Below are 27,596 nucleotides of genomic sequence, written 5' to 3'. Positions count from 1 at the left end.
CAGTTTGATATTGGCAATTAGCAATCCTCAAGGCCGAACTATAAATAAAAATTGATGAGCAAATCACGTGGTTTAGGTGAATACGCCTCCCGTTAAACTATTCCCAGAAAGGCTTAGCGTCACCCTGCTCCCCCCCATATGGCTTCGTCCATGACGCTCGAAGGCGGATGGTGGTTGATGAATGATCTTGACATCCAAACTCAATTTATCGTCGCCTGGCAGAGCATAAGATGCCACTGCCCGCCGTTTTACCCACCCTTACACTGCGATTTTAATATCGAACCGAATCCACACCCATTGACTGTCGCCCAATGCGCCCGCAACCCCTGTCATCCGTCTAATCATTAAGGACGTCACTTGGCGCACCATTCCAGACGCCGCAAACATGATGCGCCCAAGTGATCCACGATTCCGCCAGACCATTAACCAGATCTCCCATAACCTCGAGTCTGCCAATGAAACCGCTCAAGAAGGGATATATACCTTTTCGCACAACTATATCGGCCCGTGCTTCGCGGGCATAAAGAATGGCATCAAATCCTGTACCGCCCTTTGCTTCCCTAGTCGCGAGGACCAGTTACGTCGTCGCAGGCGCGGCAGGTCAGGTGTTCGAGCAGAGTTTGACTTCGATTTTTATGACGACTGGGACTACGATGAGGATGCAACGGGGGATGGGCTTTTAGGCTGGGGAACCGATGAGTTGGATAGATTACTAGCTGGAAGCGGCGCTGCGCGCAGCTCCGCCGAGCAGCCCCGAGGTCATCCCCGCATGAGCTATGGTGCTCGTGGTGGCCGTCGAAAAAGTGCTGCGCTGCCAAATGATGAGAGGCGTGACCCTACAGTTATCCCTAGTTCTTCATTCCTTGGATTTCTAGAGAGGTTCCCCTGGAGGATAGGTGCAAAGGGAATAAGATACAGACCGTCTGCGGCTGATTTGCAGGAAAATCCGGGAGGTGCACGACGAAATGTCATGGAAAGCGAACGTTTAATTGAGGGGAGTGACGAGAGCGACATGGATGGATCAAAAGATGATGAAGGCATGCGCGCGACCAAAACTAGATTACGGAGCGGTACGCAATCGTCACGAGAAACTAGCAATTCTCTAAGCTCCCGCGGCGATCTCCTACCGAGTGACGATGAAGAAGATGCAGTACCCCTTGACGACGAATTTACTATGACATTAGGCCGCAGGGACACAGGGGGATCAGGGATACACGACCCTTCACCCACAAGTAGATCTGCCTCCGGAACATCAATGAAAACTACAGAATCTTCCAAAGACTCGAAAACATCAGGCAAAGGGAAAGGAAAACGCAGGAGGAATTCAAGGAGAACTATGTCTTCCAAGTCCCAGAAGTCACCAGTATCTGACGGAGAAATGATAGAAACAGCGCAAATTCCCTCTATGCTAGACTTGAAGAGGGAGGAAGAGCAGGCTCGATATGAAGAAGAGATGGAGATTGAGCGGAAGCGCCAGGCTGCCCAAAGGCTCGCACGAGAACGCGGTTTGAGCGTAAATGAAGATAATCGAGAGGTAAATACTCCCTCTTCCCCACAATGTTATTCTTTTGTTTCATCATCACCTCGCTAACTACGGTACTACTAGCCTGAGAATGAAAATAACGACATCCCACAAGACCCGCAACATGAACAACAACAACAATATGACGAACACACTCACGAAACCCCTTCTACCCCTGTTCAAGAACCTCGTACGCCCACTGAACAGGCAGTACAATCGCCTGACTTAGATAGCTCACCAAAGCCCTTAGATAATCGAGATACGCTCGACCAAGCGTCATAACGTTTAGACTGTTATGGCTAGCGATTATAATGCAAACGCCGCAAACCTCATTGACATAAAACCCACTCTGAGCGACTTACACTTTCATTGTCTTTCCAACCTTCTATTATAGATACCCCGTTTACCCTTCCTGTTCCCCGAGAGGGATCAACCTACTACAAACCCCCTCTCCACGACGGCTGTTCCCCTTTTACATACGATACCCGGCGTGGTATTAATAGGCGGGAACGAAAAAGGAAACCCGTTCTGTTTCTCCTTTCGACTTGGCAAGCTTTTATTTTTATTCTTTCTGGATCTTGGCTAAATAATTATTTATTCCATTTCTTCCATTTTCATCTTTCTTTCCGCTTCTTGATGTATAGGTTTCGGTTCTTTCCACATTTTATCAAATTTCCTTTTTTTTTTCCTAGGATATATGACGAATGGAGTGATTGTAAGATGTTCTTTTCCGTATATATAGTATACTTTCTCTCTCTCTCTCTCTCTCTTTTTAATTTTTTTTAATTTTTTTCCTTGCTCTTTCTTTCTTCTTTTGTTTTAAACATGCCTTATTCAATTCACGCAGAGCCTTCACCGAGTAACATCTCTCCCACGCAATGATGGCTACAGCGACAATGAACATGGTGAATTAGCAGCTACACGCGCCATTCTTCTGCCGAGATACTGAGAGAATAATCGATAATAATAAGCATGTTTAGTTCTCCGAGCAGCTGGATATCTTCAAATACACACACAAGTGCCAGTTATTATGACCCTGCAATTCCCATTTCTACCTCACATCATCGCTCTGAACCCCCGATCAGCAGTGGTCTCTAAGCCCAGAAACGCGGCCACCTGGGCCATACGATCGACGCCCCAGAAGCACTCCGTCTCGCCACTGCTATTGGTACATTCGAACCAAGGGATGCCAAAGGCACCGGTTTCCACCGCCTTATCGCTATTGGCGATTAGCAGGTCTTTGATGGGTTGGGTGTTGGACTGTTGATTTAAAATGTTCGTCGCCATTAGTTAAGATGTCTCCTGTGTATTATGTATTATGTATGGGAAAAGGGGGAGATTCATCACGGCAGAATTTTTCCCTCCCCTCTTTCTTTTTTCGTTGACTTTGTGTATTGATTTCTTTTTTTTTCCTTTTCTTTTCTTTTCTTTGTTCTTCTTGGGTTTAACATACCTGTTCCAACGCATTTGCAGCCATCTCCTTGCCCACGGCTGCTTCCAGGATGGGGAGGAAGGTTTTCGGGTCGTTGAGCTGTGAGTTGCCTTCGACCCAGAGCTCCTTGTATAAAGCGTCGAAACAGGCGGGCAACTGTTCTGCGGGGATGGCGCAGAGGGCTCGTTGGACCTGGGTGTAGGGTTTTTGTGTGAGTTTCTGAGGTGGTTCTCTCCTTTTGCTTTTTGCACCCTTCTTTGCAAAAGAGTGGACTGCAAAAAGAAAAAAAAAAAAAAAAAAGGTAATTGATAATAGCTTTGACATACACTCATCGTTAAAATGGGGAATCCTTTGGGCATGTCAGGGTACATGGGGACATTGAGGAACTTTGACCAGCGTAGGCGCTCGGTATTTGTCCATTTGTTCTTGTCTATCAGTTTTCGAGAGGTTAGATCAGTTCAAACATCATGAGACAAAGTGAAATGGTGGAAGGGGAGAAGGGACCATGGCACGTTGCGATATGACGAAAGAAAAACATACTCTTGACAAAGATGGGGGAGGTATTGTTGCATGCTTTCAAGATCCCACCGAGGAAGACGGGCGTATAGGTAATATGGCAGTTTGCGAAGACGGGGGAGTGCTAGGCAGGAGTTGCTATTATTAGTTCTGCGATGTTGAATCCCCCCCGCCCTTTTTTTTTTTTTCTAGGGGGTAGGATATGGAATGGCCCCGTTGGAATAAAAATAGAAAGCATAATATATCCCGTTAGAAGAAATAAATCAACATTAAATCATCTGAAAGGGTATCACAGGGAAATATCCTGGAGACATTATTCCGCGAGGTATTGGAATTTAGTTTAGTCGGGGATGATGTGCGCTGCTGCTGTTGCGAAGAACAGAAGAGCAAGGTCCAGCCAGGCTTTTTTTTATAAAGATCGCAGGACGAATATTGCAAGTTAGTAAGAAACTGCTCGAGGATTATAACATACTCTTGTCACATAATAGGCGATGTAGGCGAAGGGACTGACGACGTCCAGATATAGATTGATTTTCCGAGCTGCCATGCTAGCTAGTTACTATTGTGGAGGCCGGAGCTACTCTAGATGTGATGTGCAAGTATTCAGTGAGCAAAAATGCGCTTTCATCAAGCTTATTGTCGATGTTGTTCATGATACTGACCTCAGTATTTGTTTTCGAAGGGTCGGAAGGCTAGCCCAAGGCTTGAGGATAGACATGTATCTCCCTTTAATCCTCGAAGGGGTATTTATTATTGTAGTAACTTATATTTCAACGGGGGCTCGCTCTAACCGGGCCCCCTCGATGATTAGTAACTAAACTAGTTAAGTTAATTTAGATTCCATTTGGTTCTGGGCCGGTTCCCAAAACATGAAAGAGATCATCATAGTCAACCTCTAGTTAGTTAACTAACTTAAATTATATATAAGTTACTCCGTAACTACTCCGTACATACATAATAATTAACTCGGGGATAGTTAGTTAAACTAACTAACTTATTAGTGCCTGGTTGGCTGACAAATGTATTTCTACGTTAACTAACTTAGTTAAACTTAGCCGTGGCTGAGCCGAGGTTCGTTGCTTGATTGTTTCACTACTCCGTACAAGATCGTATTCTTGTTGATTTCTCTTCTCAACCAACCCAAAGACATTTTTTCTCCTTCTCCCTCCTCCACATTTAACATTTATTGATTGGTGCCAAGTAGGAATACGGGAGCATTGACCGTGTTGCAGAAGAATGGTCGTTAACGATCGTGTTGTATTATTAGTTGTCGCTCACAGACGACCCCTCTCCAACACAGGGAGCATCACTTTCGTCAGGGGAGCAAATCCCTCTGACGAACTCTACATCTTGGTAGTCTCCCTCATAGAAACTAAACTAACCAACTTATAGGGTATCAAGCTGAGCTCACTGATGCTTATGCAGCCGCAGACACGGCTCAATGCCACCGTTCACCATGCCACAAGTGCCCGCTGGAGCCGTCGAATGAACGCGGACAGTATTTTTGCTGTGCGAGTTGGTCTGACATTCAACATATATTCGTAGCTTAGCAGGGCTCAGTAGGGCTCAGCAGGGCTCAGCAGGGCCCTTCAGTACAAAAACAACGTTTTGGAACGGGATTTTATCTCTAGGAGGTCGCGATTACTCTCGCCCGCCAGAAGGATATGGACTTGCGCTCCACCATCCACCACCCAGCGCCTGTGGGATTGTTATCTGCCGTGTTTGCATCTGCGATTTGAGATTGCTGAACACGGCCGTCTATCATATCTCGATCCGATGCCGATATTCATCACTGCATCATTGGATGGAAGCAGAAACGTCCATCTGGCATCTGGCATGTCTTTCCTTCCTTTGGAAACAAGAAATCTTCTGCCATTGCTGGGTGGCTTCCCCTGTTCTTCTCCTCCTATATTCCTTCCCTCCAGCTCTCTTCCAGAACTGGGTTTTTTATTTTTATTGTTTTATTGTTTTATTGTTTACTTGCCTTTTTATGTTTATTTTCTTCAGTGAAAGAAATTCTCTCTGTTTTGTTTCGTATACCTTTTTGGCTTAGTTATATAAAATTTAATAACGTTGCAGTCGGTTAGATACAGCCTCCGTTTAAATGTTGGCAACATCAAATCATTCCATTCGCATCATCTATGGGTATGAAGAAATCCAATCCAGAAACGCCCATATCTGGGAAAGACACCTGTTCTCGGGGCGACATTGAACCTTTCGCAATTATTGAAGCTCCCGAATTTCCCCTTCATCTAAATAAACCACAAGATCCGTCTAGGTGGAAACCTTTGATAGAGGGTGCAGGCCTTAATATTACCCCTGAGCCGGCCATACTCGTGCCCGATCCATCTCCGACCAAGACGCTTCACGACAGTGACGGAGATACACCAACATCAGAGACCCTTGGAGGATCGCTTTCGCGGAGGAGGCGGCATGGGGAATACCACCATCGTCCTCCAGTCTGGAACATACGTCCTCTAGACGAGGACATTTCTGTCTCCTCAAGCATCAAAGTCGAGCTCGATTCTGATATTCTTGATTCTCTGAACGGATTGAAGATGGACAGTACCTCGTTTCACTCACAAACATCATCCAGTAATACGTCGTATAACCTTATTCCGCAGCCAAACATTAGTCCTAACGCTATAATATCTGATTCTCTTCTCGAGGAGCAGCTAAATACGACGGCCTCCACCTGGTCGAGAGAGCCGTTCATAATTGCCATGGCCGGAACGGACGTCGAAGATAGTAATGGGTCAGATGGCGATCAGCGTAACCCAGCTATAGGATTTGCTGATTCTAGACCGGACGAGCCACCACCAGATTACAGCCGTCTCAGCCCCAGAAGTCGCATTACACCTTGGCCAGCCAGCTACTCAACTCAGTCAACCGATGAGGAGCCCCCTCATATGGACACATTTGCCTCTTCCGAGCCGGGAAGCGGAATTTTGCATGTTAGCGATTCAGTTGGCCCTTCGAGTACAAGTGGCGGTATCCACGCACGTTCCCACGAGAAAGAATCTAACGATCGGGGAGGAGAAAAGGAAAGTGGCCACTTTCATTTGTCAAAATGTCCTTCTCTGTCTCCAGTGATAGAACAACCCCAAGATGAGAACTCGCCGCCTAGAGAACTAGAAGGGGGTCTTGGACCTTATGAGCGTGAGACGGTTTGTTCAGTGACCCCTACTACGGTAGAGCAACCTCGAGATGTCCCCGCACCGCTTTACCAACCATATAGGAAGCATGGTCATTCCGAGCAAAACGAATCTGCTCCACCTGTCTGGGAAGCACAACCGAACGAAACCGGGAACCAACAACTTGGTCAACCTGAAGAGGAAAATGAGAGCTCTGAAAATATCGAGACCTCCTCAACACCAGCCAGAATCCAGCCATCCCAAGGTGCCAACTCCCCGGCCGGTACCCCCGAAACAGGCGTTGCAGGGCCATCTCAACTGCTTCCACCGTATCAACAACAGCGCATCGAGTACAAACATTTAAGCACTTTCAGAGATATTCGTTGTTTACAGCCAAATAGATTCATTGGATATCCGCTTCTACCCAAAAGGAAGTTCGGGTGGGCAATTGAAGCCGGCTCCAGGGTAATATGTGTTTGCGACACCGTTGCAGACTGGGAATATAATGATGTTTTTCCAATGAGGTTAGGTGATGCCTATATTGTTCTTAAAATGTATGGTGATTTCTGGGCTTCATGCTTGAAATTGACTCTCGATGATCAAACCTGGTCTGCGTACCCAATTTATGAGAGGCATAGAGATAGGACAAAGTCTACCTATATTTGTCCAGACAAAAATGTGCAATTTCTCCCGCTGTGCGCTCTTACACTCGATGCCAACTTTGGAGACTACCTTGCGCGTCATCCCAGAAACGGGGGTCCTTGTTATTCACCGGCAACCGGCCAAGAGGTTGTGCCCCCTGAGAGAACTTTTAGTCACCCTAGAAGCCTTAGGTATCAATCTGTGGTAGTACCCAAAAAGATACTTCGCCAAGCCAAGTATCCAAATATGCCACGAGATACTGCTGCTATCCATGCACATGATTTCGTAGCCATGGATATCGGGCACGTTTGTGAATCAAAACCTTCCGATTTACTTAACGTCGATCCTGATTATACTCATATTACACCTGTTGACAATATTTTGAGGTTTAAGACCAGGATTGAGAAGAAAATATCACGTCTATCTCTCCGAGAAGCAAGCGCAAAAGTTCAAGAATCATCTGCGGCGATTGGTGGCCACTTAAGAAGAAAATTTCACTCCGATCCGGGTTCTTCTGGTATCCGGAGATTCTTTACAAACCGGGGGGCATCGAGCACGGATACGCCAACTGGGCCAAGCGAGAGTGATTCTCATCAGACTACAGAAGGTGTCGGGGATACTGCAGATCAAACTGAAGCTGTCGGAGGAAATCCTGACCAGGCCACGGAAGAGACCGCGGATTCTTTGCGAGCAACTGCTGAAGGAAATCCCAATGATGGCACCGAACGCACTCCTCAACCTACCACCACTAATCCTCAACAGAGAGACCAAATTACGACAACAGTAAATGAAGTTAAGAGATAATTTGGAACACAGAATATGAATAGTAAGGCCAAAGCCTCGAGAATTAAAGCGCCAACTTGGCGTCATTCATACAATAGCCCCTAGCCCGATTATTGTTCTTCCTCCTACAAATTGGCTCGATACCCTGTCAATATGGATAACCTGGATACATTTCATGTATGCTTTTTGGCTAGCGGGAGGTTGGTGATTTATATCTTATTGTTTTTGGACTGTAGTGGAATGCTTGCACTTATTCTTAGACGTTTCACCCCCTTAAATTTCTTTCAGTTACATATTTTTATATCAGACTTCTTGCTTTTAGGAACGACAACAGTCAATCAATCAATGTTCAAAGCATCTCTCAAGCATTACTCTACTTTCATCAGTAGGTTTTTAGGCATTTTGGCTCTTTTCTTTTGCGGCCTTATCGGTCTATTCGAATGAAATGGCGGGAAATGTCCTAGTTCACTTCAAGTGGCATCTAGTTATTGGAAAGTACGGAAAGGAAAGGCATTAAAGTAAAATATTCATGAACAAGCGTCTCATTGGTAGTCAACTAAAGTCGCGAAATCCCATCACGCGTAGGGAACAGTGCTTGCCCTTCGCGGTTAGGACATAGGTCAAGAAAATGCTACCCACATGCCGGGATGAAGCACATGGATGGGCTCAGTCAAGAGAAGAGATAAAAGGAATGAAAAATGAGAGCTATTGGCACCCAAGATATGGTTTCAAAAAAATCAAAACTCAGCCGGATGGAGCGTTCGCGGACACCTCCCCACATCTCCCTCGAACGATAATCCCCCCAGGAAAAACAGAATTCAAAGAAACGGCGATCGACGTAAGAGATATCATATGCCCATCAACCAGTTCCCGGTTCCCGGTTCCCGGTCCCCGATTCCCTGCGCTCTGCGTCGTCTACATGTTTCATAGATGGCTGTGAAGTCACTGCGGCGTGTCTTCTTCGGTAGCCTCATCGTGAGAAGTTGTGGTGGTGGTGGTGGTGGCGGAGGTGGCAGAGGTGGTGGGAGTCACTACTGCACGCCCCGGACAGACCTGGACATTTGGAGGCGTGCCAGCTGACAAGTTTGGAGTGGCGTGGGTATAATATCTGGGGATCATTCCTCCACTAAGTCCCACGCGGGAACTACAGAATACAATACTGACCCCATCCAGAAGTCCTCTACGGGGCTGAGAACTTTGATCACTCGAGTTATCGTTCTTAGATTGGTCGCTCTGACTGGATGACTGGGCGTCGTTGACCAGATTACTTTCACCGGAGTGGTCGTTCCCGGCGGGGTTGTCGGTGTTTTCATCAGCGGGGGATTCGCTAACTACAGTATCGGGGACTTTTTGGCTCGACATGATTCAGAATGAGAAGGTAAATTAGACGGGCCTCGGAAATGTACGCGTGCAGCGTGCGTATGGTATATGTTGTATCGGGGAGGTGAAAGTACTTGTAGGAGAAAAGGATCCTTCGTGGAACTGAGGAACGATGTATCTGATGACGTGACTTTGATTGCTTGATGGAAGACGGATGACGTTCGAGTGACTGGCGATGGAGATAGAGAGAAGAGGAATCAAAGGCAGTGGAGGAAAGGCAGAGGGGCCTTATGTATGTCTTTTTCTCGCCATGCTCACCCTCCACGGTACATGCCAGAGAGGAAAAGGATGAATGGAGAAGCCCATGAGATGAAAATTGGATCCATCGTAGACTCATGGAGAGTAGGAAGTGGCCACTAAGTTCGTAAGTGCATATTTCGAGAGAGGGTGAGGATGGGTTGGACCGGCAAGATAAGTAAGGAGAAATCCCGAAGTAAGGATGTTACACACAAGAGAGAGTACTCTGCTCGTCGAAGAGAAACGGTTACATTCCGAGTAGACACTGAAACTTCCGAAAGAAACCGTGAGTCCATCAGAATATGCAAGGTGAAAGAAAGAAACAGCCAACAACCCATGGAACCCTGGAATGAGTTGGCAGGTACAACAAAGATAGGAACATAACTTCATGCGTGGGGGGTATATTTTGAAGGAAAATACTACACCATAGGGGGAAAAAAAGGAAAGGAGGGAAGAAAAAATAGGAAGTGCAAGAAAAAAAAAAAAAAAAAAAAAAAGAAAATTAAAACTGAAGCATATGCGCGCAGCGGATTGGAGCGCTGAAAAATCTCAATAGAACAGGAATATAACACAACGGGCTATATCCGTTAAGGGTTAAGGGGTAGAACAGGTAACTTAACGGAAATCTAAAACTTCCCCCAGGAAATATGCACAGCCAGAAATATACAAATTCCCGAGATACGTGAAAAAAAATAAAAATAAAAAGAACGATGAAAATCCTAAATCCATAAAACCCATCTAATACCAGACACAGTTCCCCTCCACAAACCCCTAAAGATTTTGAAGACCATCACGACTAGCCACAACCACCACATAGCCCCGACAAGCACCCATTCTAACATGACAAACCCGACACGGCTTACCCATCGAAACCGGCGTCTTCGTTTCCTCAAGCCCTTGTCAAGGGAGTTGTTGAGCTGCTTCAATGCCAAAGTATTTGTCGTCGCGAGCTCGCTGGTCAGTTTGTCAGCTTCGACAGTGAGTGCGCGAATGCGCGGGCTAAGTGTCGATGTGACCAGAGAGTCCAAGTCATCTAATCGCGACTTTAGAGCCGGTGAAGTCGATGATGAAAATTTCGACATGGCATACTGAACTTGGCAGACTTCACGGTCGAACTTGCACATCAGGTGCCTGGCTGTGGTGGTCACTTCTTCAGACCGCGGGACGCGCGGCACATTGCCGTCCGCCTTGGGATCGGTTCTAACCACGAGGACAGGAGGAGAATCCCGTATCGTGTCGGTTTGACGGCATATTTCCAACGCCTTAATTCCCGACGAGAGCAAATGAGCTCTCACTCGCGAAATTTCACGTCTGTCAATGCGGTTAAGGCCATTGATACTAAGGGAGGACATGCTCCAATTTCTTGTGGACTCTGAAATTGTGGGACGGCGTTGGCCAGTGGGTGTGACGGTCAGATTTGTAAGACCTGTGACGGGAAGCCGATCTCGACTGACTTGGCGGTAGAGGTCGTCATTGTCATTCGATGCTACAGAGCCAACAAAGCTCCCCTTTCTCGAGGTATCACCGTCCGCATCAGAGCCGGGAATAAATGGTTTCAGCAGACTGTCACTCTGAGAGGTATTGGTTAATTCGCTCTCGAGCGGCTGTGATCTGATTTTAGATTGTGCGGGAGAGTCGAATTCGGATGGTGGCTGCGATTCGTTTTGGTCATCGTGTCTAGGTGGAGAGACGAAGACAGGCAGATTCGATGTGTGGTACTTGGGTAGATCCTTTTTGGAATTTTTCCTTGACAAACCGCTGGGACCGTCGGATAGGATCGGAAAACGAGGCAAGTATGGCTTCTGTTTGCGCCTTACCTCAGCGAAGTCGTCATCCGCATCTACATAGTCTGAAAGTACCTCGCTCGATGCCGTAGATGACTGTCTTGAGTGGCCAGATCCATCCTTTTTCCAAATGTAATCACCAACCTTGGAAACTTCATTCCCCACAAGCTCAGCCAGTCGTGCCGGTTTGAATATTCCGCGTAGTTTTGATTCTTGATGGCCTTGGTGCCTATGGCCTTTCGACGGGCTTTCAGGATGATAAATATCACTTGGTCTGGATTTGTCCTCGCTATATAAGGCCAGCTTAGAGTCGGAGTTAGAGACGGGGGCGTCAGAAACCGTCAATTGTTTGTGAGGAGTTAATTCAGGAGCACTATGATCTATAGGAACAACAACACCTAATCCACTACTATTTGATCTATCGTACGCTAGCGGTTTTCCTGGGTCAACCAGGCGTAATACCGGAGACTTTATTGGCGACACAGGGCGACTTACAGGAGGCGACATGTTGAGGGTAATGTCCGGAATTTGGGGCCCGTTAAAAGAACCAAGGCTACCATCAATAGTCGCAACGGATGATTGTGGGATGTCCTCTTGTCTTCGTTCGCTCCTTGGTGATGGTGATCTGATACCTTTGCGAGGTGGCGAAATGTGCCGTCCATGTCCCGCATTGGTGTCCAAAAATGGTAGGACGGGGGGTTGTGCTTTACTGCCCGGGGCTGTGGCATGGTCCCCAAGTTGAACGTAAGTGGCGCCGTGAGCCAGAGTAGAAGAATGTGTAGGTTTTTGAGGGGTCTTATCCGACGAATGTGGGATCTTCTGTGGTGGAATGTTTAAGTTCTCATTTTCAACTGGCTTTCTGGAAAGGCGTGGAAATCGTCTTCTTCCCCTATGTCTTTCGTGTTCGTCACCGCTAGATTCGCTAGACGAATCTGATGAACGTGACAATGCCTTTCGCCATCTTGACTTGCTCGCCTCTCTCGAGGAAGGCTCGGCAGGGGAACGAAGGACGGAACTCGTGATCCTGTGTCCGCGACGGCCGCGATCCGCGCCTGTATGAGCGCGAGAGGAAGCAGATTTGAAGCTAGGGAGACTTTCATGGGGCGAAAGTTTCTCAGCTGGTGGCATTTGTTGATCCTCTAATTTCCCCGTTGTCGGTGCAGGCTGCTCAATCGGTGGTTCCAAGTCCTGTAAAGAAACGCGCTTCAATGGCGTGTCTTGGTTGAATAGTCGCTTGCCGTCTCGGTCTTCAATTTTAAGCTTATTAGACCCCTCTTCAAGCCATGCGGCATCTGCCAAAAAGTCCGCTGGAGAAGTTATCCAGTCCACCCGTGGCCGGCGGGGCTTGCCGCTATCCCCACCACTAAGAACTCGGGTAGCACTGGGCGTTGGTGTAGCAGCTTGCGCCCGGGTATCTGGCCTCTCATCGGGGTCTAGCTTAGGAAGCAAAATGCAGTCTTCAGGCACGTGGTTCGGGGCCTCATCCGAGCTTGTAATTAAATCCACCCAACCTCGTACGGCCTCCACGTTTTCCCATCCGTCGGCCTCTGAGTCAATGGGGCATTTCTCGCGGAATCTTACTTTGCGATTACGGATGTATTGGAGAGGGTTATATACCCGGTTACGGGAGACTGATTTTCTAAACGATGCAGATGAATTCCCAGCGGAACCAGAGGGTTCGTTTTGACTGGGGAGAGGAGGAAGATGCGGAAGTAAACGAAGATATTCGGCAAAAAGTTCAAAATGCCTTCGAGTCTTCTCAGCCCTGGCGAGGGTAGCATTGGATATTTCATATGGCATGTACTCGTATTGTGTCGAGTCTATATCCGTCATGACGGAGCCCGGAAATCTTTCCATGGATTGAGAGTGTGGCTGGCGTGTAACCCCTGAAGGGCGTCGACCAACGCCAGGAGCGGCTGATATTTTGCTGGACATTCGTTGATCCTGTGGAGCATAATGTTGGCTATCCACCATATCTTGCTGGGGGAACCTATAACTGTCCCCCGTTAAGTCACCTCTCGACAGCACTCTCGCAGATCTCTGTGCCTTGCTCGAAACCACTCTCCCAGAGGCACTTCTCCTCCTCGAATCACTAAGGCTTAACGCTAGGTTCACTATCTGGGCCGGATCTGTATCAAACCCGATCGATTGCGGAGGACGCACGGATGGAGAGGCTGGGGAGGTACCGGGGGACATGGCTTGTGCGGCGCCATCACGGGAAGATTCTTCACGGGGAGAAACATTCGTCATCGAAGTCGCCAGCGGTGAACTACCCACGGATTGTCTATTGTGCTTGTGATCAATGGTCGCATGGCGTTTAGGAACCGCCAGGGCGAATTCATCACTGGTCCTTTTACCTTTCCTGTGGCTTGATGGACTAGTTTGCGGCAGAAAGCTGTTCCCGCTATAGCCAGGTTCTGATCTCCTTGCTAGAGTCAAAGGGGATTCCAAGAAAAATGTACTGGAAGTCCGATTGCTCCTATGCCTCCTCGATCCACGATGCCGCTCCCCATCCCTTGACCCGCTGTCCAGTGTGGTGCCTTCCAAATCACCACAGTCCAGATTGGAGTCCTTCATTCGAGAGTCGGAGGATTGCGGATCAGACTGCGGCATGGCTGATTTGCCCATATACATGGGCATTCGAAGGCATCGACGAGGTTAGGCTGCGTGGGAGAACGTCTCAATATAGGCTTGTTAACCATTGACCGCGTCGGGAGTATGATAGTGGCTTTAGGGTTCAAAATTCACATGGTATGGGGCCGGGTAGGGAGTTAGGGTGTAATTACTTGCTAAGCCAGGCTGAAGTGGACAGGCCAATGCTGAGTAAAATATAAATCATAGCTCGTAGAGGCGAGAAGCATGTAGTTAGATGTTGAGCTGTTATTGCGTGCTGCTTTGTCTCTTGATCTGAATGTCCGGTGACGTTGGTTGGGGGGAAGCTGCGATGCAAACAGTGCAATGTGGCGCAGCCGCTGAGTGGCTGCGCTAGCGACTTTTTAAGTTAGGTTAAGAAACATCCATGGTGGCGTGGGAAAGAAGCAGCAGAACAAACTACGCTGTAAACAGCGGAAACAGCATATCTAGCATTGATTCTAAGTAATGGTGAAATACTATATGTATACAAAAGCGGTAATTTGGTGGGAATACAAGAGGGAGATAAGTTGTCCCAGGTCAGGGGTGTATAATTTGATCTATTCAACTTGCAAGCACCGCAGGCGGGCTTCAGTTTCGATGACCTGTGAATTCAAAATAATAGTAGTTAGTAAAACTGGTGAGAAAATTTCCCCGGCTACTTTTTTTTTTTTTTTTTTTTTTTTTTTTTTTTTTTTTTTTTTTTTTTTTTTTTAAAAAAAAAAAAAAAAAAAGATAAAACAATTTAAAAATATGAATACCAACGTACCTCAAGAGCCTGTTTAACTTCCAGAACCCGCCGGACATCCGCAAGCCAGTCCTTACTCAACAATTTCGCCCAGCCCTGCAGACTGTTCATTTCACGCGCAGCCTCGTCGAAATTACCCTCTTCGAGCAAGTTCTCAGTTCGTGTGAGTATGCTCTCTACATCATTACCGACAGGCGTCCCCTGCTTCTTGAGCATAACCTTGCTCAAAACCAAACTCGCAGCGTGGCTCGTGATACCGGCATTTTCAGGCAATAGGCTAGCCTTGCGGACTTCGCTAGCTACCCTTCGGAATCTATCAACAAGCTGAGCCGGCGATGGGATTCCGCGTTGGTAGGCTGTGGGGCTGATCGAGGCGATGGCAGCGGCCACAACTTCATCGTTGGACGCAAGCTCTTTGACGGCGGCCAATTCGCGAATAAAGGGGCGGGGTACCTCAGAGTTCTCAAGAGTTGTTCGCACGGAATCAACAGCAACCTGAAGCTGTTGGGTTCTCAAGTTAATGTCAATCACGTCGCTCCAGCCGGCAGTGAGTCGTTCCAGTTCCGCGACGTTGGCGGTCAGTTCAGCTAACTTGCTTAGGCGGCCCTCACGCTCATTCTCCACGAGAGTTTTGACATCAGCGAGGAATTTACGGTTTAACTCAATGGCCTGCTCAACAAGTTCATTGCGAAGGCGTTGCTCGGCAACTTCATGAGCACGCTGAAGCTCCGTAGTGACTTTTTCTTGGTAGGATTTGGAGATTTTCTCTCGTTCGGACTCAAACTCTTCGCGGAACTCAGCGGCATCCTGGGCACGGACTTCGTTAATGTGTCGAACGAGCTCTGCGGCAGACTTGTCTAAGGCAGCTTGCGCATTTCTAATTTCCTCCTTTGCTGATTCCTGAGCATCATTCTTAAGAGCGACGATGCGGTCTCCAATTTTTTCCAACTCTTCCTTCGCTTTGGCAATCGGGACGGAGAACTTAGAGGCAGATTCATCAGCGCTGATCACGGTAATTATGTCATTGAAGACTTTCACTAAGTCCTGTACGACTGGTTCATCCTCGTTATCCAGACCCAAGTGCTCGATAGCAGCAGCGGCCGGAACCACTGGTTGTCTTGGGGCTTCGAGACTTGTGTTCTCCTCCGCCTTCGCAGGATGGGGTTCGACAACCTTAGGAGATGATTTGGGTTCAGCCGCTTCCGCTTTCTTCGCCACTGGTTTGCTCTTTACATCCTCCTTGGCCTTCTCTGCAACCTTGGTTTCTTCTGTCAGCTCATTCGCATCCGTAGCACTTATATGCTGCCCTTGTTTAGTCACATCAGACGCTTCTTGTTGCTCTTCCGCAACCTTCCATGATAGTCCGCTTCTACCGGGTATCATCACCTGGGCACCTTCATCCCTTGGTGCTGAGACGCGCCGATTAATCTGTCTTGCGATACTTGGGAACCGACTCCGGAAATCGCGTTCTTCAAGATACAGAACTGCCTCCTCGCCATATGGAATATATTCGGTGAAGAAATCGTAGAAGTTATCCGACCTGAGAGAGTACCAGACACCTCCAGCATATGCGAGGCCGGTGGTGAGAAACAGATAGAGTAGTTTGCGTAGCAGTCCGGTTTTGGGGGCTGGCGGAGGCCGCGGTGGTGGGGGGGATGGCTCATGCTCTGGTGGTTGAACGGATGAGCCTGGCGAAGTCTGACCTTGAACGGCAGGAGATTGGGGCGGCTTGGAAACAGTTTCCGGATGGAGAGTTGATCCAGTTGATGGAGAGGCTGGTGATCGTACGTCCGGGTCATTCGGGCCTGGAGGCTTCGTGCTTGTCGAGTTTGTAGCTTTCTGAGATAACTCTGGGGTAGCGGCAGCATTGGGGGTTGATGAGCTTCGAACGCCAGCATTGGGTTTTCTAGCAACAGCATAATATCTCTGCGAGGTGCGTACGAGCACTATTAGCAACTATATTGACAACAGTGGTGCCGTAGGATGGTATATATTCTGGATGAATTTACTCTACTCGCGGCGGCATTTACTCGCCTGGCTCTCGAGGTGTGTAGCCATTGCACAGACGGATTGGGACAGATTGGGGAGGAGAGCACCTGACGGCTCGACGCAATTGAAGTGCGCAGCATGGCGTGCGACACTGTCGAAAAGCTGGTCGACTGGCGGGGACACGGGGGAGATTGAGTCAAGCACAAAAATACAGATCAAGTGCATTTATCATTTATTTTTGTGGTTGTGAGATTTGAGAAATTTAGCGTGGCTGACACCAGCCACAGATTGACGTCGGAAATCCAGAACACTCTCCAGCCACACTTTGATGCTGGAAAAGAGGATTCATATGTGCAACCAGATGATACATGCAACCGCAAAAGCGGCGCGTTTCTATTCGCAACTGGCCGATCCAGCTGATAATAATGGCAGCAGCCCCCTACAAGCCCCTAAAATCGATATAATGACTCCAGAATTGTAAAAATGGAACCGTAGAGATTATCTAGCCAATGTTTAGGTTTCATTATCCAGCCCTAAGGAGGCTAGTAGTAGCAGCTCGTACATAGTTAGTTTTCTTTGATGACTAGACGGGGTTTATATGTGATATCTTCCTCAGCTTGAAAGTGGGCTTATATCATATTTTTCTATAGACTAATAGGGTTGTAAATTAAATAGAAAAGGTCACTAATTACTACGTACTACTACTTGCATATTTGACCGTAAAACTGTAGCACAAAAAAAAAAAAAAAAAAAAAAAAAAAAAAAAAAAAAAAAAAAAAAAAACGAGAGTCAAAAGGCACGGAGAAGAGAAACGAAGGCAGGAACAATGACGGATGGGCGAGCCGTTACGAAAGCGATGGGCGATCCGTAGATGCAAACAGGAATATATGGAGGGTAGAATAATGGAGTAAATAAATGAATACTAAAGTAAAAAACGACGGCCAAGATAACACCGGGGAGCAGGGCAGCGCAAGAGGAAAACACAAGGGACAAAAAAAGAAAAATACGAGAAAGCATAAAAAAAGCGGGAGGGAAAGAATCCGCCGGACATGGATCTAATGAGATTGTAAGACGGAACCGTAAGGAGTCAATTCGGATGACATTATGGTTGGTTCTAGTGCTTGGAAGGAGATGATGGGTGGACGCAAGGGGTGGAAGATAGGGACATGAGTATGGGAAGGAAACATAGGGTAGCCCAAAATCTGCTATCGAGATAACCGCATATTGAAAAGCACATTCGACCCCTTTGATAGAACATGCCCGTATTGTCAATATAGCCGTTTCTCTTAGTCGTTTTTCGTTGCGGTTTAGAGATATATCATTCCGAACAAAAGGAATACTGCTCACATGTGAGAGAGCCGAGTATCGAGGGGGAGCTTGAGTGGCAACTAGCAGACGGAGACACGGATACTCGTATAGAATGCCAGTGGAAGAATCGAAAAGCGGACATGAAAGACAACTTAAGGCAGTATCAACTTTAGCATGAACAGCCGTTTGCCTGTGGTCCAGCGGCCTCAGGGCGTAAATCAACCCCTGGACGGGGGTTAGACCGTAGATTCCGTGGGCCAGCCTGGTCCAATGGTAATTTCTTCGCAATGGCTGTGAATAGCTCTCGCACGTTCGTCGAAGATTTAGCTGAGGTCTCGAAGAAAAGTAGACCGGCTTCGCGCGCATAAGCTTCGGCATCTGCGGTCTGGATGGCACGCTTATCCGGACTATCCGTCACCAGATCTAGCTTATTACCGGCAAGGGCGATAACGATATTCTCGTTTGCCTGCCGCTGGAGTTCCTTTACCCATGATTTTGCCTTGTCGAGGGAAGACTGGCAGTGGAGAACGAAGACAGTCAGCCTTGTATGTATATTCAGGTTATGAATGGAGGGGGCGACATAGGTTGGAGACATACTGCTTGGGTGATATCATAGACAACAACGGCACAGTTTGCATTCCTATAATACATTGGCGCAAGCGACTTGTACCTTTCTTGGCCAGCAGTATCCCATATCTCGAACTTGACTGTCGTATTTTCATCTAGGGATATCGTCTGGGTGAGAAATGCGGCACCGATCGTCGATTCCCGATAGTCATCAAATTGGTCCTAGGCCACAACAATAACAGTCAGTACACCGTCCAGCTAAACACAGTAATATCTTCCTGGTTATATACGGGATAAAAAGGGTTCAGGCATACTTTAACGAATCTAAGGACAAGAGAGCTCTAGTAGGCAACAACACAGTTAATATTAGCATGGTCCTCCACCCATCATACATAGAACGTCATGTGGTTTCAGTGCGAACCTTTCCAACAGCAGATTCTCCTATAAGAAGCGGCATGCATCAGCAAATGGTCTTTTTGCAACAGCGATAGGACATATTGGAGCAGAAGAAGAAACTAACCTAGTAGGACAAGCTTGAACTGGGCGAATCTGGCACCTGGGCGACCGCCGACAGCAGCTCTTGAAGCCATGACTGCGGGTATAGCGGAGACGAGGGAGAACAGCAACGACAGATAGAGACAGAAGGTTAATAGAGCGGAGAGAAGGATGTGCAGACAGAGAGATATTAATCGTGAACAGCAGCCGTAGTTGGTGGTGTATATTGGGTTCCAATGACCAAGGGATGGTGCGAGTAAATCGGTATATTTAGGTGATGATGCTCTGCTTGTTGCCGTTGGGGGATTTCGCTTTGCCCAGGATGACGAACCTGGCGGCGGAACCAACCACGGCCGCTTCCCAGCGCATCAGCCACACTCTCTCACTAAGCCGCATCGCCGGGACTTCGTCGACTTATCAGGACATCCAAGTTACTCAAGTTTACACCACACTACACTCCTCATGCTCCTCCGTTTTGCAGACTGTTACTACCAGAGTATATTAGACTAGAACATAGCAACCACTAGAGAAAGAAGAGGTTGTATTGATTGTGCATTGGCTTCATTATGCGCTGGCTCTGCTTGAAGATCTAATCACCCACATCGATCCCTTTTCTATAACAATAATACACTGGCATCGGACAACAATGTCCCCTACACTCCCATTCCGCGATATTAACCTGATGGTTTCGCCCTCTCACTATGCTTTCCGCTCAGCTTCTTCGTCCTCTGCGCCTACGCTGGTTGTTGAGCGTCCAACCGGGGATCTACGGCTGGAGAATGCCTCTGCTCATGGTGCAAAACGTGTCTCCAGCATTGCTGGAATCCTCGGCATGATCAAACTGAAACTAGGTGAGTTAAAAAGCACACAAAGTCACGGACTATTTAAAGTTGATGCTGCTGCTGCTGTTGTTGCTACTAACTTCCATTAGACAAGTACATTATCGTGATTTCGAAGACACGGCCGATGGGCAGGCTGCGAGGCCACATGGTTTATAAAGTCGTTGCAACTGAATTCCTTCCTCTGAGAGAACGACCCCTCCATGACCCGGATGAAGATGCGTACCTCAACTTGCTCAAAAAATTCCTACGGGCGGGCCCCATGTACTTCTCCTACTCCCTAGACATCACCAACAGTTTCCAGCGTCAGTCCCAAAGCGATCCGTCGGTTCCATTGTGGAAACGAGCAGATGATCGATTCTTCTGGAACAGGTTCATTCAAACAGATTTGATAGACTTTCGCTCGGGAGTGGGTGATGGAACCGGTGTGCGATATGGTCAACTATCGGACGTGGATCCGTTCATTCTACCCGTCATGTTCGGGATGATGAATATAACCACAACTAGAATCAAGTCTACGCCGTTCACCTTTGCGCTGATAACACGAAGGTCTAGGCATCGAGCTGGTACCCGGTACTTTTCCCGCGGAATCAATGAGCAGGGAAATGTTTCAAACTACAATGAAACCGAACAAGTGATTATCCTGAATGACTCCACCGGGGGGATGGCAGGATTCGGTGGTACTGGAATGGAAAATGGAAAGGCTGGCAGCCATGCTGGTAAAGACCTGCAGGTATTGTCGTTCGTGCAAACCAGAGGTAGCGTCCCGTTGTACTGGTCAGAGGTGAACAACTTACATTATACCCCGCGTCTCCAAGTACGTTCAGTGGACGCTGCGTTGAACGCTGCACGAAGACATTTCTCAGAACAAATACGTATCTATGGCGAGAACTACTTGGTCAACCTGGTGAACCAGAAAGGAAGAGAGGAGAGGGTCAAGAACGGCTATGAACAGATGATACGCACATTACTCACATCCTCCACCGAGAAAAGAGTCGCCGATGCATTTTCTTCTGAAAAACTGCACACTGTTGAGCCGACTCAGAAAGCTCAGGAAATGGATCGCCTTCACTATGTATACTTTGACTTTCACAACGAAACAAAGGGGCTAAAGTGGCACCGTGCTGAATTGTTGCTGGAAAGGCTTACTGACGGTTTACTAAAAGGCCAGTATTTCCGTGGAATCGAAGCGCCTGGAAATAGTACTGGTCCCTTGGAAATCCGAACGCTACAAACCAGCGTTGTACGCACAAATTGCATGGATTGCCTGGATCGAACGAATGTTGTCCAAAGCATGCTTGCTCGGTGGACTTTGACACGCCAGCTCGTTGACGCTGGGGTTCTCCAACCAGGAGAGTCAGCCAGTAATGACCCGGAGTTCGAATTCCTATTCCGCAATATATGGGCAGATAATGCAGACGTTGTCTCCAAGTCTTACTCGGGTACCGGAGCCCTGAAGACTGACTTCACTCGAACTGGCGAGCGGACAAAGGCGGGTATTCTCCAGGATGGCAGAAATTCAATCACTAGATACGTCCGGAACAACTTCCTGGATGGCCCAAAACAGGACGCCTTTGACCTTTTCCTTGGCACCTATTTACTGTCCGACTCTACTGCCGGAGATAGTCTTCTTTTGACAGATAGAAGACCTCTGGCTATTCAGTCAATCCCATATGTGCTCGGCGCGAGCATCTTCTTGATTCTTATTGCTCTATTCAGTCGCCGTCTCCCGGATTCAGCAGCCTGGCCATTGAAGATATTCCTAATAGTTTGGCTAGGAGTTGCAGCATGGTGTATGCGATTCATATATGCCCACGGGATGCTTTATGTAAGTTGAGTTCTCACAAATTTCATGCTTTTTCTTCTCAGTAGTTTACATCACTGACGATATCTCCTCGCACGAAAGGTAAACTGGCCCAAGCTCAACACACCCGCGGCGGCGGTGGAGGGCTATCTAGATGCCCTGGGTCGCGCACGCAACGATAAAATCATTGGCCAATTCATTCCCGCCGGGAGACATCAGCGCGGATTCAGCAATGCACGCGTAGGGTACATGGAAGAGGGGAAGAAAAGAATCGAATAGAAAGCTATTATTCCCTTATCAGGTACACCTGACCCCTTTATATCAACATTTTTAATACATCATTACCCTCAACTTGTTTTGGTATCTTAAGACCTATATTTGTATACATGTGTTTATATGTATTGTTCTCCCTTGTTGAACACTTTTGTTTCCCCCTTATTCTCCTTTAATCAATACCAGACACTGTTTCTTACTATACTATAAATACCGACTGCGAAAGAGTATTAAGTTAGTGTTTTATTTATATCTTTTAATCTGGAGAGGTGGATTACCATGTGTATTGGGTTAGTTTTACACTTTTCAGCTTATTCCTCCAATTTTACTTCTACTATTCTTTACAATATATACCTAGTCAATTGTTGGAAAGGGAGTATCATTGGTGTCGGCGTCCTAGATTCGGCTCTCCTGGCCATGCCAAGCCATCTGTACTACGTATACTTTTAATCTATCAACCGTCGCCCAGAAAACTTCATTCCAAAACCATTCACAATATAAGTATTGATCCAACCCCAATGCGTACGCCCCTCAGAGGGCGATTGAATCTCAGACCTCAAAGGTTTCAACTCCCGGCTCGGTTATTTACGAGGAGCTTTGTGAGAATGGCTCGCAACTATGAGGTTTGTCGCTCATCTTTTTTAGCACAGGCCCTTCGAATGACATGACTCAAAGCACAACAAACAAAGAACCAAAAGCAATGATAATAACATGAATCAATTTAGGACGCCATCGCGGCGCTTAATTCTCTTCAATCGAATTTCTCAATCGTCAATGCGATCCGGCAAGCGGGACGGAATATGAACCTCCGGGCCATACCTGAGATGATAGAGTGGTGTCAGAAGATAGGATATCAGGTGTGCGGCCGCCCTTCTCCGCTCTAATCGGTTCCATACATACATCCCCGTACTTTCAGCATGGCTACTGTTTGTGTTTAAGATAGATCCTGTCGTGGCACCCGTACCTCATTGAAGAAGCCTACAGTTACTAAATAATATCCCGTTTGTTGGAATCAAAATATAGCCGTCAGAACTCAACCGGTTGAATCTAATTCACGTCGCGGGAACGAAAGGAAAAGGATCAACGTGCGCATTCATCTCCTCGATTTTGAGCCAATACTTACGATCCGCATCCGAATCCCCATCCCCGGCAGATACCGAGCGGCCAAAGATCTCAAAGGTCGGCCTGTACACATCCCCGCACCTCCGCTTCGTCCGCGAGCGCATCCAAATCAACAACGAACCTCTCTCCGAACAGCAGTTTGCGAAATACTTTTTTGAGATCTGGGACAGGCTGGAGGTGGCTGCCAAAGCCAATGGTATGGATCCGGAAGATCCAGCATCAAAGCCTGTCTACTTCCGTTTCTTGACGCTCATGGCCTTTCACGCATACGTTTGCGAGGGGGTGGATGCCGCGATTATCGAATGTGGCATTGGTGGCGAGTACGACACCACGAATATTATCGATAAACCAGTTGTAACGGGAATAACGAGCTTGGGAATTGATCATCAGTCAATGTTGGGGAATACCATTGAGGAAATCGCGTGGCATAAGGCGGGGATCATGAAGAAGGGCGTCCAGTCGTTCACGGCTCCGCAGATCGAGCAGGCCATGGCCGTGCTGAAAAAACGCGCGGTGGAAAAGGGGGCAGAACTCCATGTCGCGACTAGCCATCCGGAGCTGACGCCCGACAATCCAACGGCTGTGCGGTTGGGTCTGTCAGGGGAATTTCAGTATACAAATGCAAACCTTGCCATTGCCGTCGCCGGGTCCTTTCTGAGATCCCGAGGTTTCGCAGATATCCCAGCCAATCTGAACAGTCTAACCCTACCTGACAAGTTTAAACGTGGCCTGGAAACAACCAAACTAGGAGGCCGCTGCGAAACGCGCCGAGAGAAGAATATTGCTTGGTATATCGACGGTGGCCACACACTAGAAAGTATAAGGGCAGCGGGGAAATGGTTCGCTTGCCAACAGCGTGCCGCTGCGGGATTACCAGCGCCATCATCTTCCTCAAAAGACTCAAATCCAAGCCCCCGCATCCTCATCTTTAATCAGCAAACCCGCGACAGCATCGGTCTCGCCCGTGCCCTCCACAGCACCCTCTCCTCTGCTAGCCTCACTTTCACCCACGCCATATTCTGCACAAACGTAACCTTGAAGCAAGCCGGCTACAGACCCGATCTCGTCAGCATCAACACAGATGCATCGGACGTCGAGGCGCTGAAAGTTCAGCGAGCGCTTGCGGGTACCTGGCAGGAGTTATCGCCGTCGACGGAGGTGCTTGCGAAAGCTACGATCGAAGAAGCTGTGGAGGTTGTTAGGGAGATTGCAAAAGCGAGGGAACAGGAGGATGAAGCAGGGGGTGAGGCTGCAGTATCTGCTCTTGTGACTGGGAGTTTACATCTTGTTGGTGGACTTTTGGAGGTTTTGGAGACGACGGCGGCTAGTTGAATTGGGACGACTAAAACTGTTAGGAAAATGAGAGTGGGTGCAATCGGAGGTGGTAGCAGATGGTGAAAATAATGATACTTCGAGTTACAGTTTCATTTTCTTGAACGTGTTATTCGGGGCGAGCTTATCGGACTCTCTTGGCCTCTGTCGGGCATACCTTACCTTTGGTCATTTGCTTTTTCGCGAAGCATTTTCAACAATCCCTCCCTTCTTTTTTGCTGCTTCATTTCCTATGCGATACCTTCAACGGAGCCCCCCAGCGCTGTACAGGATGCAACTTTACTGCTTTCTGCAGAGATCACTTTTTGTAGCACTTCTACTCCACGTTGATGGTCTCGGGTCCTTTCAGCGGCATTCAAATTGTATATTATGAGAAAATTGGCCCCATCCCTGGATCATTGCCCCAGAAAGGGATATAGATGTTACATGTACAACATATCTACTATATCGTATGTGACGGACAATAGAAACTACCAGCCCCTATGGCAAATGTACTCCTATAAATTCCCCGTCCGGTTTGTGAATATCTGTATTTATCATTTTTCGCACATGTTTCTGCGCTAGGTCCTCGAATCCAGCAGAAATGCTGTTGAGCAAACGAACACATATAGATCGAGTGGGCGATGAATCAAAACAAAGTTGGTTGCTGACAAAGCCCAGCGTGAACATTGGTTGGGACAAAGCTCCAACTTCCCCCAATAATACCCCTCACGTAAGCTTTCATTTGCGCTCCTGAACGGACCAGCTTCAACAAATCCTTCCCTATGACGCCGTCGCTATTCCTACTCCTATAAACACTGGGCAAATACTCTTCGGCACCCTAGAGCCGACATCGATGCCTTTGTAATCTTCAGTCTAGGCCGAACACACCCCACAATCGCGTCGCCAAACCCGCTTTTCCAGCGGCATGTCGGAACAAGAAGAGAAGAACGCGGAGAGCATAGGTGACGCAGATGGCACATCACCTAATGAGACTCCGGTGAGCTCCGAAACAACGAATGAGTCTACAGGGAAGAAGGGGAAGGCGGCCAAGAAGTTGAAGGATGGAGACTCCGCTGCGACAAACCCTGCGGCAAAGCTCACGCCCACCATGGCAGAATCGCTACTCGAACTGAACCCGGCCCTACGGAGCGAACTTGCTGGAATGGATAAAGAAAAGGCAATGGAAGCTCTTCGCCAGATGAATATTTCGGATCTCCTCACGGGTCTATCGGTCAACCCGAAGAATCAGAAGGATATGGCGTCGTTTAAATTCTGGCAAACACAGCCTGTTATCAGGTTTGATGACAGGGAGAGCAAGGAACCTGACGGGCCGATCAAAGTCATTCAACTTGACCAGGTTTCCCGGGAGACTATTCCTCTAGTTGAAGGGTTCGAGTGGGTTACGCTGGACATCGATGATGAGGCGGAGCTGAAGGAGCTTTATGAATTGCTGGCGAACCATTATGTTGAGGATGGTAGTGCTATGTTCAGGTTCAACTACTCGCCTGCCTTTTTGAACTGGTGCGTTGCTTTCCTGCCCCCCTTACTGCGTGGTATAAAGTATATTTTGATTACTAACTTTGGTTTGTTTTCAGGGCACTCAAAGCTCCAGGGTGGAAGAGAGAATGGCATGTCGGTGTCAGAGCTTCCAAGTCTCGAAAGCTCGTCGCATCCATATGTGGTATCCCTGCCGAAATTGCAGTGCGTGGGAAACCATTAAAGGTCACCGAAATCAACTTCCTCTGCGTACATAAGAAACTTCGCTCAAAGAGACTTACACCAGTCCTTATCAAGGAGATCACACGGCGTTGTTACTTACATGGTATTTATCAAGCCATATATACAGTTGGTATTATGTTGCCTACGCCAGTCAGCGCGTGTCGTTACTACCACCGTGCTTTGGATTGGCTAAAGCTGCACGAGGTTGGCTTCTCGCCCCTTCCGGCCGGCTCAACCAAGTCCCGACAAGTTACGAGGAACCATCTACCAGGCCACACGTCCACGCCTGGCCTACGCCCAATGCAAAGCAAGGATATCGACGCGGTTCAGAATCTAGTGAACCGATATCTCAAACGATTTGACCTTTCCCAAATTCTCAGCCGAAAGGAGGTGGATCATTTACTGCTACATAAGGAGAAACCGGGAGTGGAACAGGTTGTTTGGTCGTACGTTGTCGAGGAACCGGGAACGCACAAAATCACGGACTTTGCCTCTTTCTATTCCCTGGAATCCAGCGTCCTTCAAAACTCGAAGCATAAGAACGTTAGAGCCGCGTATCTCTATTACTATGCGACAGAAGCTGCATTTGCGGAAAAGGAGAAGGGGCTCAAAGAGAGGCTTCTGATGCTTATGAATGATGTGCTAATTCTCGCTAAGAAGGTTTGTTCACACCATCTGTGAGGCTTTTTTTGATTTCGCTCTCTGTGTGTTTTCGATGGAAATTCTAACCGTTATGCCAGGAACGTTTTGACGTTATGAACGCATTGACTCTGCACGATAACCCGCTATTCCTTGAACAGCTGAAGTTTGGGGCTGGGGATGGCCAGCTTCATTATTACCTATTTAATTACAGAACGGCACCCATCGCTGGAGGAGTGAACGAGAAGAACTTGCCTGATGAACGGAAACGGGGTGGGGTTGGGGTAATCCTCGTCTGAGCTGAAAGTGGCCGAAGGCCCAAGATTATTGAATATGGTCCATCGATTCAAAACGGCGATGTACCGTGAGGGTAGGTAAGGGCTGTTTTTCTGATCATCACATGAGAAATGAACGGATATTAAACATCAGTGGCCCATGGATATTATTGCATGGATCAGGGTTACTTACATACCTCTTTGGTTCGGGCACCAATTATTATTAGATGTGTAACACTATGAATGCCCAATATGCTCTCCATACCTTATATTATTCCCCTAAAACGAGGTGCCTAGCCAAAAATGTCAGATAATCTTCAGATCTTTAAAAATTCTTCCAACGCTCTCCTCCCAGTCCATTCCAGCACGATCTAGACTCCTGCCGTGTGCCTATAAATAGCCGGCCACGTTTATGCCAAGACTAGTTTACAGGCATCGACAAT

The 27,596-nt window shown here is 47.7% G+C and overlaps 9 protein-coding genes across 10 annotated transcripts; 4 read left to right on the top strand and 5 right to left on the bottom strand.

Moving 5' to 3' along the window:
• Positions 1–51: 51 nt before the first annotated feature.
• Positions 52–3,754, top strand: BDCG_03166 (uncharacterized protein). Its single transcript, XM_045418766.1, has 2 exons — positions 52–1,534; positions 1,607–3,754. The coding sequence occupies exons 1-2, from the start codon at positions 386–388 to the stop codon at positions 1,802–1,804; spliced, it is 1,347 nt and encodes a 448-aa protein (XP_045275263.1). The 5' UTR covers positions 52–385; the 3' UTR covers positions 1,805–3,754.
• On the bottom strand, positions 1,776–4,387 carry BDCG_03165. 2 transcript variants are annotated; one of them, XM_045418764.1, is made up of 6 exons: positions 4,133–4,387; positions 3,943–4,052; positions 3,495–3,594; positions 3,281–3,384; positions 2,976–3,146; positions 1,776–2,782 (listed from the first exon to the last, which is right to left on the bottom strand). In XM_045418764.1, the coding sequence occupies exons 2-6, from the start codon at positions 4,015–4,017 to the stop codon at positions 2,579–2,581; spliced, it is 654 nt and encodes a 217-aa protein (XP_045280337.1). In that variant the 5' UTR covers positions 4,018–4,052; positions 4,133–4,387; the 3' UTR covers positions 1,776–2,578. The 2 variants fall into 2 exon arrangements, with proteins under 2 accessions (XP_045280337.1, XP_045280338.1); XM_045418765.1 differs by having other exon boundaries at positions 1,944–2,782; positions 3,943–4,047; positions 4,133–4,355.
• Positions 4,388–4,557: 170 nt separating this feature from the next.
• Positions 4,558–8,583, top strand: BDCG_03163 (uncharacterized protein). Its single transcript, XM_045418763.1, has 2 exons — positions 4,558–5,304; positions 5,564–8,583. Exons 1-2 carry the CDS (start codon positions 5,275–5,277, stop codon positions 8,048–8,050), a joined length of 2,517 nt encoding a protein of 838 aa, XP_045275262.1. The 5' UTR covers positions 4,558–5,274; the 3' UTR covers positions 8,051–8,583.
• Positions 8,584–8,971: 388 nt separating this feature from the next.
• On the bottom strand, positions 8,972–9,391 carry BDCG_03162 (uncharacterized protein; the record flags this gene model as incomplete). The annotated part of the gene is made up of 1 exon (XM_045418762.1): positions 8,972–9,391. One exon carries the CDS (start codon positions 9,389–9,391, stop codon positions 8,972–8,974), a length of 420 nt encoding a protein of 139 aa, XP_045275261.1.
• A 974-nt stretch (positions 9,392–10,365) lies between these two features.
• Positions 10,366–14,070, bottom strand: BDCG_03161 (uncharacterized protein; the record flags this gene model as incomplete). The annotated part of the gene is made up of 1 exon (XM_045418761.1): positions 10,366–14,070. The coding sequence occupies one exon, from the start codon at positions 14,068–14,070 to the stop codon at positions 10,366–10,368; it is 3,705 nt and encodes a 1,234-aa protein (XP_045275260.1).
• Positions 14,071–14,392: 322 nt separating this feature from the next.
• BDCG_03160 (mitochondrion protein) lies at positions 14,393–17,046 on the bottom strand. The gene is made up of 3 exons (XM_045418760.1): positions 16,819–17,046; positions 14,831–16,735; positions 14,393–14,666 (listed from the first exon to the last, which is right to left on the bottom strand). Exons 1-3 carry the CDS (start codon positions 16,936–16,938, stop codon positions 14,622–14,624), a joined length of 2,070 nt encoding a protein of 689 aa, XP_045275259.1. The 5' UTR covers positions 16,939–17,046; the 3' UTR covers positions 14,393–14,621.
• Positions 17,047–18,275: 1,229 nt separating this feature from the next.
• BDCG_03159 (GTP-binding protein ypt5) lies at positions 18,276–19,263 on the bottom strand (the record flags this gene model as incomplete). Its single annotated transcript, XM_045418759.1, has 5 exons — positions 18,276–18,620; positions 18,704–18,895; positions 18,988–19,014; positions 19,095–19,114; positions 19,194–19,263. 5 exons carry the CDS (start codon positions 19,261–19,263, stop codon positions 18,276–18,278), a joined length of 654 nt encoding a protein of 217 aa, XP_045275258.1.
• Positions 19,264–19,814: 551 nt separating this feature from the next.
• On the top strand, positions 19,815–25,223 carry BDCG_16702 (uncharacterized protein; the record flags this gene model as incomplete). Its single annotated transcript, XM_045425900.1, has 6 exons — positions 19,815–20,019; positions 20,100–21,835; positions 21,914–22,051; positions 22,462–22,707; positions 22,810–22,941; positions 23,108–25,223. The coding sequence occupies 6 exons, from the start codon at positions 19,815–19,817 to the stop codon at positions 24,536–24,538; spliced, it is 3,888 nt and encodes a 1,295-aa protein (XP_045280336.1). The 3' UTR covers positions 24,539–25,223.
• Positions 25,224–25,255: 32 nt separating this feature from the next.
• BDCG_03156 (glycylpeptide N-tetradecanoyltransferase) lies at positions 25,256–27,494 on the top strand. Its single transcript, XM_045418758.1, has 3 exons — positions 25,256–26,041; positions 26,116–26,899; positions 26,980–27,494. The coding sequence occupies exons 1-3, from the start codon at positions 25,446–25,448 to the stop codon at positions 27,175–27,177; spliced, it is 1,578 nt and encodes a 525-aa protein (XP_045275257.1). The 5' UTR covers positions 25,256–25,445; the 3' UTR covers positions 27,178–27,494.
• Positions 27,495–27,596: the final 102 nt, after the last annotated feature.

The sequence above is a fragment of the Blastomyces dermatitidis genome, assembly GCF_000003525.1.
Source record: "Blastomyces dermatitidis ER-3 genomic scaffold supercont1.3, whole genome shotgun sequence".
Lineage (NCBI taxonomy): Eukaryota > Fungi > Ascomycota > Eurotiomycetes > Onygenales > Ajellomycetaceae > Blastomyces > Blastomyces dermatitidis.
This window is presented reverse-complemented; position numbering and strand designations above follow the sequence as displayed.

Bases quoted from the DNA above. Each gene is read 5' to 3' on its own strand.
- BDCG_03166 (XM_045418766.1), top strand. From the start codon at position 386: ATGATGCGCCCAAGTGATCCACGATTCCGCCAGACCATTAACCAGATC. The intron at 1,535-1,606 runs GTAAATACTCCC...CGGTACTACTAG, and splicing joins TAAATGAAGATAATCGAGAG to CCTGAGAATGAAAATAACGA.
- BDCG_03165 (XM_045418764.1), bottom strand. From the start codon at position 4,017: ATGGCAGCTCGGAAAATCAATCTATATCTGGACGTCGTCAGTCCCTTC. The intron at 3,385-3,494 runs GTATGTTTTTCT...GAAAACTGATAG, and splicing joins CTCCCCCATCTTTGTCAAGA to ACAAGAACAAATGGACAAAT. The intron at 2,783-2,975 runs GTATGTTAAACC...TTAAATCAACAG, and splicing joins CTGCAAATGCGTTGGAACAG to TCCAACACCCAACCCATCAA.
- BDCG_03163 (XM_045418763.1), top strand. From the start codon at position 5,275: ATGGAAGCAGAAACGTCCATCTGGCATCTG. The intron at 5,305-5,563 runs GCATGTCTTTCC...GGTTAGATACAG, and splicing joins AAACGTCCATCTGGCATCTG to CCTCCGTTTAAATGTTGGCA.
- BDCG_03160 (XM_045418760.1), bottom strand. From the start codon at position 16,938: ATGCTGCGCACTTCAATTGCGTCGAGCCGTCAGGTGCTCTCCTCCCCA. The intron at 16,736-16,818 runs GTAAATTCATCC...CGCACCTCGCAG, and splicing joins TAAATGCCGCCGCGAGTAGA to AGATATTATGCTGTTGCTAG. The intron at 14,667-14,830 runs GTACGTTGGTAT...TTGAATTCACAG, and splicing joins AAGTTAAACAGGCTCTTGAG to GTCATCGAAACTGAAGCCCG.
- BDCG_03156 (XM_045418758.1), top strand. From the start codon at position 25,446: ATGTCGGAACAAGAAGAGAAGAACGCGGAGAGCATAGGTGACGCAGAT. The intron at 26,042-26,115 runs GTGCGTTGCTTT...GTTTGTTTTCAG, and splicing joins TCGCCTGCCTTTTTGAACTG to GGCACTCAAAGCTCCAGGGT. The intron at 26,900-26,979 runs GTTTGTTCACAC...CCGTTATGCCAG, and splicing joins TGCTAATTCTCGCTAAGAAG to GAACGTTTTGACGTTATGAA.